The sequence below is a fragment of the Castanea sativa genome, chromosome 11, assembly GCF_040712315.1.
Source record: "Castanea sativa cultivar Marrone di Chiusa Pesio chromosome 11, ASM4071231v1".
Classification (NCBI taxonomy): Eukaryota; Viridiplantae; Streptophyta; class Magnoliopsida; order Fagales; family Fagaceae; genus Castanea; species Castanea sativa.
Window position 1 is genome coordinate 11,960,850 of NC_134023.1, and position 12,338 is coordinate 11,973,187.

The 12,338-nt window shown below is 37.1% G+C and overlaps 2 protein-coding genes across 2 annotated transcripts; one reads left to right on the plus strand and one right to left on the minus strand.

The window, feature by feature from the left end:
* Positions 1-1,711: 1,711 nt before the first annotated feature.
* On the minus strand, positions 1,712-3,886 carry LOC142616076 (uncharacterized). The gene is made up of 3 exons (XM_075788964.1): positions 3,542-3,886; positions 2,431-3,270; positions 1,712-1,789 (listed from the first exon to the last, which is right to left on the minus strand). The coding sequence occupies exons 1-3, from the start codon at positions 3,884-3,886 to the stop codon at positions 1,712-1,714; spliced, it is 1,263 nt and encodes a 420-aa protein (XP_075645079.1).
* A 6,644-nt stretch (positions 3,887-10,530) lies between these two features.
* LOC142616078 (uncharacterized) lies at positions 10,531-11,829 on the plus strand. Its single transcript, XM_075788965.1, has 2 exons — positions 10,531-11,130; positions 11,191-11,829. Exons 1-2 carry the CDS (start codon positions 10,531-10,533, stop codon positions 11,827-11,829), a joined length of 1,239 nt encoding a protein of 412 aa, XP_075645080.1.
* Positions 11,830-12,338: the final 509 nt, after the last annotated feature.

The window sequence follows — 12,338 nt, forward strand, 5'->3', positions numbered from 1 at the left end:
GTTATCAATTCAATATTAGAGTTTGCAATTTTGACGTGTTGGGTGTTTTGTTGGAATTATTACATGCAAATAAAAAGAAGTGGTTTATGAAATCCTATGACAAGGGCAATGGCAAGGAATCCAATCGTATCCAATTGCTCTCTCTCCACACCTTTGCAAATTCCACAAACATATCATCATAATTGGAATGTCCCTTTGAGGTCAATTTTATTTTTCCCGTTATTTTCTTTGGGATGTTATTTTTAATTTCAGTAATCAACTGGGTTTATTTTTTATTTTTCGGGGACAATAATCATCATATGCAAAGGTTAAAATCTAGAGCATCTTATCATAACTATTAGTATACGTCCTTTTCTTACTTTCCAACTTTCATTCACGTAACTGAAACAATATGGGGCTGAATAATGACTATCCACGATTAAAATCTCATTTCAACTATAGCTAGGCATTAGCCACCTATTGGTGCTACAGTGCTCAAAGGCCCTATAGGGAATTTTTGGTTTAACTATATATTATTGCTAGAAATCAACACAGCACAAATTTCATCTTTCGTGTGCATTTTAATTTAGTCTTCTTTCTCTTTTGAATTTAACTTGCTCTTTGTCAATGTTCATTCTTTGTTGTTAATTAATGATATGCTTTTGATTCCATAAAACATTTGGATATTAATGTTTTCATTCTTAATCAATTTTGAGTGTTATTTGGATGTAGTTAAGCATCAATGTAGTAGACCTCATGTTAGTTGATGTGTTTCTTAATGTACTTTGTGCAAGAAGGTGAATTAAAAGGTCTGAGTTTACATGTGCAGGAGATGAACTTTATGCAATCTTCTGTAGAAAGTGGACCATTCAGACAAAAACACAATAACACATTAAAGAATCTAAATTCCGTTCATGTTTTCCAGCTATAAGAAACTGAGGAATTTCATATTTGAAAGCTTTAAAGGGGCAACCGAATATAAAGAATGTTGCCAAATCTAAATTTCACAGATTTGACACTAAATACACTCAATAGAATTTTTAATTTTAATTTTAATATTGAGCTTTAATAGGATTTGATTATGGTTAGGAACTAGGGTTTGGTTTGAATTTAGTTCTACTATTAAAACGCTGTAAATTAAACATGACTAACAATAATTGTATTAATGAACGCAAGGGGTTAAAATATAGATTTTTTTTTTACAAAATATTTCAAAATGCACCGCGCATCGCGCGGGATTTCGGCTAGTTAAACACAAAAGCTATACACCGCTGTCAAATCTGTGGATAGTACTATCATTTATCAAAACTATAGTATTTTAATATATAGATGCAAGTTGTAAACCATAACAAAACCAATAGAAAGTTGTAGAAGATTCAAAAGGCAAAAGCATCAAGTAGACTATTTCTTTTAGAGCAGTAGAAATTACACTTTACTACTTAAACTATGCTCAGATCATATTTTGCATCCTAAAATTTTCTAATGCATATTTTGTACCCTAAATTATGATCATTGTTATATTTTGCACACACTATTGATAAATTCGTTGCTATGTTAGACGGAAAGAACAATCACATGCCTCCCATGTGACTTTTGCTTAAGTGGCACTAAGCCAAAAGACCTAAATACCCCTCTTCCAACTCTAGCAGCAAACACATCTCTTTCTCTCTTTCTTTCTGTTGGGATGGAGCCATCAAGAGCAGAGGGAAGAGGGAGATCAGTTGGGATGGAGTCATCGTGAAAGTCCTTGGGAGTCATCGTGTTTCTTCTCCCTTTCTTCTTCAACATTTTCCTCTCGTTTTCTTGGGGACTAACATGCATAAACAAAGAGAAAGAGATACACCTGTAGTTTAGCCACAAAAAAAAAAAAGAGAGAAAAAGATACACTTGCACAGTGAGTAACGTTGGAACTTAAAAGCCTAAATTGGAGTCCAACTTCCGCTCAGGTGGCGATTGGGAGTGGCAAACCGGCGAGTTGTGGAGGCAAATGGATAATTGCAGTAGCGTAAGGGATATTTTTTTCATAAATAGATTTGGGCGTTTTTTAGTAAGTCTCTTTGGATAAGCTGTAAAAAAAAAAAAGTGTATTTTAGAAATTAACGTTTTTTTAAACGTACGTTTAACAATCACAATTTTCAAAACCACATACAAGCGCTAGGTAAAACTTATTAAAAAAACAAAAACATTTTTTCAATTGATCATTTGTGAAAAATTATTGTTTTTAGGGTTAGTTGACCATTTATGAAATTGCTTTATCTGCTTGAAATGCACTTTGAGAATCTGAAATGATATCTCATAAAATAAATTTAAGTCTGTTTGCCAACACCTTAGACACAAGTTTATATAAGACATTACATAGTGCAATAGGACGAAAATCAGTGACTCTTTGGGGATTTTTTACTTTTGGGACCAAGGTGATGTATGTGTGATTCAGATTGGGAGGGATAATACCTGAATTAAGGCAAGAGAGGACTGCTTGGGACACATCACCTCCAATTCCTTCCCAATAGTGCTGGTTGAAAATTGGCGGCATCCCATCTGGGCCAGGTGCCTGTAGAGGAGACATCTAATTAGTGCCAAGTCCACTTCAGCTTTGGTGAACTCACTTAACAAGGATTGGTTCATTTCACTAGAGACCAATTGCGGTATATTAGCCAAGACAACCTCCATTTGTTCACTGGCCAGGTTTGAAGAGCAGAACAGGTGTTGGAAATAATCCACAAACATCCCAGCTAGCTGATCCTCTCCTTCACACCATGACCCATCCTCCCTTCTTAATCTTTTAATCTCATTCCGTCGGTACCTTTGGGAAGCCCTGCTATGAAAATAATTAGAGTTTTGGTCCCCTCCTTTCAGCCATGCAGATTTTGCTCGTTGCTGCCATAATTTTTCTTCTTGGGTTAAGAGACACCTCAGTTCACCCTTGAGACTTAGAAATCGATTCATGGATCCACCTCTTACAGCCACCATCTCAGCTTCTTTTAATTTTTTACGTACTTCAACTAGCTGCCGTGTAATGTTTCCAAAAGAGTTTTTACTCCACAATTTCAAACTAACCTGGCAGCTTTGTAAGTTCTCAGTAACCCGAACCATTGGAGAGGGATCCGAATGGGTTGATGTCCAGGCCAAATTGACTGCTTCATGGCAGCCCTCTTCTTGCAACCAAACTTGCTCAAACCTCCATGGTTTTTGATGCCAAATTGGGATGCCTAAGGGATGTACGATGATGAGTTTGTGATCAGAGCAACCACATTCTAAGTGATAAACTTTGGAGGCTGGGAAGAGTGATACCTAATCATTATTAGCAACTGCTCTATCAAGATGCTCCCACACCGTGCCTCCTCCAGCTATGATTTTGTTCCACGTAAATTTATTGCCTACAAAGCCCATATCCATGAAGCCACATTCATCTAGGATATCCCTAAACCCCTGCATTTGCCCCATAGGTCATGGTCTCCCTCCCACCTTCTTATGTGACTTCAAAGATTTTGTTAAAATCACCCCCGCATAACCAAGCGAGATTGAATTTTGAATTCAAACTTCTCAAGAGATTCCAGGATACATGACAGTTATGAGTCTCAGGCGCACCATAAAAACCTGTAAACCACCAAGAATTCTCCCTGCCTTCATCAATGATAGCATCAATATGATTAAGAGAGGACGAATCAACCCGAAGAAGAAGGTCAGTTTTCCATAGCAACACTAAGCCCCCTCCTTGATTAATTTTTGACACCACATGCATGTCTCCGAAATTCAGTTTCTTCAAAAAATTCTTTAGCCTCGCTTCAGTCAGCCATGCCTTGGCAATGAACACGACCGCAGGATCTTGTGCCCGGATTAAATCACCGAGCTCTTGAATTTTCTGTGGGTTCCTAAGCCCACGACAATTCCAACATAACAGACTCATTGGTCTTGGCGGGGCTGCACAGCAGCCTCCGCCATTGAAGGAATGTTTTGGCTATCCAGCCTTGAAACTCCTCTACACTTAACAGGTACATCATCATAAATCTCTTCCTTACCTGATTGTTTAGCACAAACTAAGGGCTTTGAACTACTTTCAATCTCTGTTCCCGTCCTAGTAATTCTTTTCCACGTTGCCTGCCTTGTGTTTTCACCCACATGTATTAACTCTCGAGCTTTAGTTTCTAGGATTGTCGCAGGGGCATGTGCGTGGGAAAGAGAATTAGTGGAGGCACGTGAGATAGGATTTTTACCTAACCTGTCAAGGGAAGGAATTGAATGCTCTACGTGGACTTCCTTTTTTGAGTTATCAGAAAATCCAAGATCATTATCACTCTCCGATATTTTAGCATTAAGAATCTCTTCCTGAATAGCTGGACTCATAATAGACGGGCTGGATATTTGTGAGTATACGTTTGAATTTTGAGTAACGGGTTTACTCAAATCACGCTCCTCATTATTACCGGTTGCCAAATTTAAAGGATCAGCATTTAAGGCTACCCCCCAATCGGTAACATCCATGTTTTCCACTTGATTCACCGATGAGGATTCAGCCCCTGGTATAGCCACCGTGGATGGAGGTTTGCATGGGAACTTTGTTGCCTGAGACTTCTTTTTCTTTGCTGCATAATATCCTGGTACTACCACTAACGATCGCCACGAATTTGGAGTGGATGAGCCACGAATCCAAGGACCATACTCCTAATCATTGATGGATAGAGTACCATCACTATCAATCCATAGGTCGCAATCTTTGTCGCTGTGATTGAGACACCCACACCAATAACTGATATTAGGTAATCTCTCATATTTGAATTTCACCCACTCTTCAGACCTTCCCTCAAGAGCTACGATTCTGCCCCAGCATAGTGGAAGGGTAATATCAATCCTCACTCTGATTCTCATAAAACTTCCTCCCTCCATCTCTGCCAATTCAGTAGTTTTATCAACCTCCTCAATTACTGAGCCTAACTCTTTTTCCACTTCTTTATTCATAAACCGCACCGGTATGTCATGGATTTGCACCCACATAGATACCTTAGAGAAACTCAATGTATGGACAGGCGAGTGTTTCTCATATTTCTCAAGAACCACCAAATGCTTATCGAAACTCCATGGTTCCCCCCCTGAAGATCTTCTATACCTCCTCTTCATCATCAAAAACGAACAAGATAATATGGTCCCCCACACTACGGGCTTTGAAACCATTTACTATATGTCACAACGGATTGAATGTTCTGATAACAGCATCAATATTCAAAGCCCTGCTAGTCAGAAATTTGGCAGCAATAATGTATTCAGCAGAGCTTTTTTCTTTACTAAGCGCCATCTTACCACCCTCCCTATTGTTTAGGGATAAATTGCTCCAATGTTTTGTTAGCGATTCCATGGACTGTAAAATTTGGAAGGCAGGGGCTAAAAGTACACCACTCACACTCGTGTTTCCCAAGGACCCCGGAAGAAAGAAAAACCACAAAGCCTAAAAGTAACAGTGTTTACCTAGGGACCAACAATCCTCACTAGAAGGAACCAAAATTCTACAGCCTAAGAGAAGTTAGGAAACCCAAAACTTTCTTAGCGACAGAAAAACTGTAACGTGTTTTTTCAATTAAAAATTGAAAATAGGTTTGATTACCAGTTTTTTACGTACACTAATAAAATGAGTCGATGTTTAGCGAATCATATCTTAAAGAAAGAGGATGCAGCTATTAATTTTAGCAATACCATAACAAATTTTAAATGGCAAATTTTTATTGGTAAACAAAAAAATAATATCAGTAGTAAGTTCAAATTAGAACCAATAACAACTTACTACTTATAATTTGTTGTGATAATATTATAAACATAGGACTTCTCAATATAATATAATCAGTAATATTATAATTTCCCAAAAACTTTCCTAGTTAGACTGCCATTCTGAACAACCAAATTTTTTTTCTTTTGGAAAAGTTGAAATCAAAACCACAATGAACTTAATGAAAAATTATTGAGAGAAAAAGAAAGAAAGATCCTGCCTGCAATAATGGCGTTTTGCAACTGGGGTGATTGAGCTTGCAAATGGTGCAATTGAGGCTTTGCCTACGCATCTTCTTTCTATTTTCAGTTGTGTGCCATTTGGGTAAACTAGGTTTAGAAGCCTTTGCCTAGTGTTTCTTAACTACAATTAGAGCTTTTGCTGTGATGGTTTTCTACAACTTGCATTGAGAATTTGAGAACGACAAGATGTAGCAGGTAGAAGTTGTCATTAAGCAACTGTTATTTTCGTCATTTAGAAAAGCTATGAGGATATTTTAGGTATTTACACCCTTCGAATCTGCGTTGTGATGAAAAAAGTATATTAAAAATGATACCACGTCATCCGTACAAGAATTCAATAAAAAAGAGACATGTGTGTAAAAATAACTATCCACTAACACATGTCTTTCACTTGTTAGAGGGTTAGTTATTTTTTGTTAACATGTTTCACACTTATTGTATTTTGATACCACTGACATGGTATCATTTGATACCAAATATGTTGATACCAAATACCTTCTTGTTGTGATGAGTTTTAAAATTGCGCTTTTAAAAAAGCTCAACAATACTTCGTTTCTAAAATGCCAAATTTTTGTGTTTATAGAAAACGCAATAGCCTATCCAAACTTTGAGAATTTTGTGTTTTAGTTTAAAAACATGTGTTTGGGTGGTGCAACTGCCTATAGCTCTAAATGACTGATATTTGTGTTTGCTTGGTGCAACTGTCTATAGCTCTAAATGACTAATATTTGAATTTATAAGAGAACTGATTTACGAAGGATTTTTCTTTTTGGTGGATAATATTGTTGATTTGGGATTTGTTGAAATTTTTGTTGTTGTTTGTATAAATTTGGACAGGCTATGGGCAATGAATGGGCTGGATTTTTTTATTTTTTATTTGGTAAAGTGTCTTTTTGAACTAATTTTGAAATTTGACGGAGGTCCAATGGATTTAAAGAGGAGTAATTTTGCAAGCAAGGAACTAAAATCAATCTTTTTTTTTTTCAAAATCCTAAGGGGGGCATTTAAGTACAATTAGTGAGAATTTAAGGTAATTTTTAGATTTAATAGCACTATTAGTAGGAATTTCAAAAATTCAAGGGGGCCATGGCCCCCCTGACCCCCTCTAGCTCCATCACTGGTTTGATATTGATTACGGAGTTGCAAACATAATGTGTAGATATTATGTTATTTGGGTCCCTCTATTATTCGTGCTAGATTGAACATGCAGCAATCAAGATTTTGGGTTAGTTTTATGTCATTTGTTTCTCTTTCCTCAAATATTCTATTATTAAAAGAAATCAGTATGCTTACAATGATCGAAAAAATTAAACAAAAATTATTTATTTATAAAGATATTATTCAAGATTAAATTTACAGTAAATATTTCTCTCTCTCTCTCTCTCTCTCTCTCTCTCTCTCTCTCTCTATATATATATATATTATTATTATTTTTGATTGGTTAAACACTTAAGACATCCTATAATTTTTAACATATCTTTCATTCAATGAGCTTCAATAGTTTTCACCAAGTCTTGTCATTGTTCAAACCTTCCAAAGACTTGGAAAGTTGTAGTCTTAGAATTATGGACTTTATAATTTTTATGATGCAAATTGCAGAATTTCAAACTGAACGTGCGGTCATTGAATGTGTTACAATAATGTTATCTGGTTCCCTTTATTAAACCAAGCCAGAATGAATATGTAGATATCATGTAATCTTGGTCAATTTTATGTCATTTATTTATTTTTCCTCAAAATAAATGAGAGAGAGAGAGAGAGATTGATTTATTAGTTCATATCTCTACGTGCAATGATCCTTTGTAATAATCAAGAAAAATCAATAAAAAGTTGTTTTTATATGTATTTATTCAAGTTTAAACTACAAAATGCATAACTTTAATATTTTTTCAAATTAGACATTTAAATTTCATTTGCCTCCCATTTTATTCTTTCAACTGTAATCTAGTATCAATTTAGTCATTCTGTCAATTTTGTCCAATCTCACCATAAGTATTAAAATTTTCACTTTCTAAAATGAAGTTGTTTTAATGAATTCTATGAGGTAGATCGAACGGGAGAGCTAAATTGAAAATGAATGAAAATTAAAGGATTCAAATTCAAAAAAAAAGAAAAGAAAATAAAAGCACTGAGTTGAGAAAAATGCAAAATTTGAGTATAATGTGTAATTTAGCCTATATTTAATGAGTTTAATCAATATATCAATTAGACAATTTATAGAAAAGGATAAACCTAATTCAATTAAAATTTATTTAGAGAAAATTAAACCTAAGTTAATACAAACTATATACAATATGTTTTGTGTATTGTTGCAATGTCTTAAAAGAAAAACCGTGAATTATTATTTGTTCAAATTAACATAATTTTCACACTAGATAAAACTCCAAAAAGTTGTCAGGCCCTATACTTTCTTAGAAGAGAGGAGAGTATCACTAATCTTCGCAGTAATGATGGTGCTGATGGATGTAATAAATCCTAGTGGTTCCCATTTCCTGTCTTTATACTTCTGCTTTTGGTTTCCTTAATGTTAAGTATTATTAATTCCCCAAGTAAAAAAAAAAAGAAAAAAAAAGACCATTTAAGTTTTTTGTTGTTGTTGTTGTTGTTGTTATAGTTAACTCAACTAGAAAATCTTTTGGAAATGTTAGAAGAGAGCTAGAACATAAAAACAAATTACTCCAACGTGCGGAAAGGGAGGCAGCTCGAACTGGGAACTCTGCTCGTATGAAGCTACTTGAAAGAGAGATCAATCAGTTGCTAGTTAAGGAATCCATGATGTGGGGCCAACGCTCCAGAATTATGTGGCTTAGGGATGGGGACCGTAATACAAAATTCTTCCATAGTAAAGCCTCACAGCGACGCCGTTGGAATTATATCACCAAGCTACGAGACGATACGGGAAATTGGTGTGTGGTACAAGACCACGTAAATGACACTATTTTGAAATTTTACCAATCCCTTTTCTCATCTGCTGATCCTAGCGGCTTGACTGAGGTGGTAGAAGTTATACCACACGTGGTTACACCTGATATGAACATGAAGCTTGAGAGTGTCTTTACTATTGAGGAGGTGGAGATGGCAGTCAAACAAATGGCCCCTTTAAAATCCCCAGGCCCTGACGGTATGCCTCCTTTATTTTATCAAACTTATTGGTCTTTGGTTGGGTCTGATGTCACTCACTCCATCTTGCACTATCTTAACACCGGTGTGCTACCGTAATCACTCTGCCACTCTTTTATCACCCTTATTCCGAAGGTTAAGAACCCAGAATTTGTGACTCAATTTCGGCCTATAAGTTTGAGTAATGTGCTTTATAGAATTTTTTCAAAAGTTTTGGCCAATAGATTGAAAATTATTATGCCTCAACTCATCTCAGAACACCAAAGTGCTTTTATGTCTGATCGTTTGATTTCTGATAACATTTTGGTGGCCTTTGGAACTCTACATTACATGAGAAATCACAATAATGGTAAAACAGGTTTTATGGCCTTAAAACTGGACATGAGTAAGGCATATGATAGGATGGAGTGGTCATTTATGAAGAACGTGTTGAGGAAAATGGGTTTTCAAAATAAATGGGTGAAATTGATGATGGCATGCATTACCACAGCTTCATACTCGATTTTGATAAATGGGGAACCCTATGGCCACATCACCCCATCAAGGGGGCTTCGACAAGGAGACCCCCTATCCCCATATCTTTTCCTTATGTGCACCGAAGGATTGCATAGACTGATAAGTAAAGCAACAAGCAATGGCGATATACGTGGAGTGTCTATTTGTCGAAACGGGCCCAAACTAACTCATTTACTTTTTGCAGATGATAGCTTAATCTTTTGCAGGGCTACTGAAAATGAGTGCCAAACTTTGTTGAATATTCTTGCTACTTATGAGAGGGCCTCTCGACAACAAATAAACAGAGCCAAAACCAAACTCTTTTTTAGCAAGTCCACCAACAATGATATGAAAAATAGAATTAAAGAGATGCTTGGAGTAGAGGTAGTGCATCAATATGAGAAATACCTATGCCTCCCCCCCCTAGTTGGCAGAAACAAAAAAGAGAGCTTTACTCATATTAAGCAGCAGATTTGGAAGAAGTTACAAGGGTGGGAATCAAAACTCTTATCTCAAGCTGGTAGGGAAATTCTTATTAAAGCTGTTGCCCAAGCTCTCCCCACCTATACTATGTCTTGCTTTAAGTTGCCTCTCACTTTGTGCAATGAAATTGAATCTTTGATTCGTAGATTCTTTTGGGGACAAAGAGGTGATGGACGAAAAATTCATTGGATGAAATGGGAGGACTTATGCAAACCTAAGACACAAGGCGGGTTGGGCTTCAAAAATTTAGCTATGTATAATGATGCACTCTTGGCTAAGCAAACGTGAAGACTCCTTCATGATACCTAATCACTTTTCTACAAGGTTTTTCAAACCAAATTTTTCCCAAAAGCCACTGTGGTGGAAGCAAAAAATGTCAATAATGCATCATATGCTTAGAAGAGCATAATTAAGGGAAGAGAAGTAATAAAGCGTGGAGCGGTCTGGCGAATTGGCATGGGGAATTCCATTCGGGTGTGGGAAGATAATTGGCTACCTGTGAAAAACAAACCAAAAGTTTTATCACCAAGGATGGCAGGAGCTGGTACGATGCGAGTGAGTGACTTGATCAACCCAGTGAGTAGAACCTGGAAGGAAGATTTGCTTGACCGAGCCTTTTATGACTTTGAAGCCGCTATTATAAAAAACATTCCACTGTGTCGCTCCATTCAAGAGGATGTGCTGCTTTGGCCTTTTAATCCTGATGGACAATACTCAGTTAAGTCCGGGTACAGATTCCTGCAGGAAACCAACACACTCCAGCAGCCAGGACCATCAACCACAGAAGCAATAAAACCTTTATGGAAAAAAATTTGGGGCTTGGACGTGCCAAACAAGGTTAAAAATTTGGTTTGGCGCGCATGCACAAATTCCCTACCCACCAAGGTGAATCTGGTTCGCCGCAAAATCACCACAGATAACGTGTGTGATAACTGCAGACAACACCAAGAGGATACGATCCATGCCCTGTACCACTGCCCGACGCTGAACCCGTTGTGGAGTCAAACTCCAAAGTGGAGGCACGAAGCACTCAAGGGCAGCAGCGATTTTACTGACGTAATAGACTTTGTTTTTGTAGGAAATAAGGATCTGGAGCTGTTCGCCATCGTCATTTAGAATTTGTGGAATCGCCGGAATAACCTTCGGCTAGGCAAGGTTGCTCTGCCCATTGACCGAATAACAGAGCATGCGAGAGGAAGAAGACTTGAAGCTTTGGTCCCTCCAATGCTCCATATTCCTAATCGGACTCAGCACCAGAAGGTTTGGTCTCCTCCAGAAGCCCACGGATTTAAAGCAAATTATGATGCGGCTACATTCTTTGAAGAAAATAAGGCGGGTTTGGGAGTTGTCATCCGCAACAGCAATGGCCTCGTCTTGGCTTCGTTAACTCAACAAGTCCCATTACCAGCCATTGTGATCGAGCTAGAAGCGCAAGCAGCTAGACAAGCAACGGAACTTGCACTTGAAATTGGTCTTGACAGTATTGTTCTTGAAGGTGCCAACGAGTCTCTGTTCAAAGCTTTGCGGAATGGAGACCGAAACTTGGCACAATATGGTCATATTGTTAATGATGCTCTGTTTCTCAGCTCTTTTTTTTCAAAGTTTAGTGTCTCATTTGTACGTAGAGAGGGGAATACGCTAGCCCATTCCCTAGCTCGTAAGGCAAGAGAGGTCCCTCATATGTCCATCTGGATGGATAAGGTGCCACCAGATCTTGTACCGATTTTTCAGGCTGACTTTCATGGCCTGACTTAATAAAAAAGTTTTATTTGGTTTCTCAAAAAAAAAAAAAACTTTTATTGTCAAATTATAGATGTGGAATTTGAATCTATTTACACCAAAAACAGATTGATGTCTTAACATGATGGTGAGAACAATAGAGTCAATGACATAAGTTCAAATTCTATTCCATTTAAAAATAAAAATAAAAACTCTAGGTTGCAATTACATATGGAAAATAGTTACTTGATGTCATTAACTAATTTTAAGGTATTACACAGATGGAAAAAATTTTTTGACTCGTTCAACTCACTGGGTTTGGCCCAGTTAAGGTAGTTCGTTTAGTTTCCCATATTCTACTTCTCTGTTCACGGTCTTTCTTGTTCCCACTCAATTCCTGCCTCCAAATGGACAAAACCGATAGAATGTTTCAGGCAAGTTCACGGATGAAGAAGAATAAGTTGAAGAATGAGAAGTAGAAGACACAAGAGCATCAGCTAAAACCCAACTGTATGTAGCGGTTTCAGTACTCTAAGAAGCATTCC

What these genes read in the sequence shown, in the direction of transcription:
- LOC142616076 (XM_075788964.1), bottom strand. Translation starts at nt 3,886, where the DNA reads ATGAGTCTGTTATGTTGGAATTGTCGTGGGCTTAGGAACCCACAGAAA. An exon ending in CTGAGACTCATAACTGTCAT is followed by an intron (nt 3,271 to 3,541) that starts GTATCCTGGAAT and finishes AATAATGATTAG; the next exon opens with GTATCACTCTTCCCAGCCTC. An exon ending in CCTCTCTTGCCTTAATTCAG is followed by an intron (nt 1,790 to 2,430) that starts GTATTATCCCTC and finishes TATGCATGTTAG; the next exon opens with TCCCCAAGAAAACGAGAGGA.
- LOC142616078 (XM_075788965.1), top strand. Translation starts at nt 10,531, where the DNA reads ATGGGGAATTCCATTCGGGTGTGGGAAGATAATTGGCTACCTGTGAAA. An exon ending in GCAGCAGCGATTTTACTGAC is followed by an intron (nt 11,131 to 11,190) that starts GTAATAGACTTT and finishes ATCGTCATTTAG; the next exon opens with AATTTGTGGAATCGCCGGAA.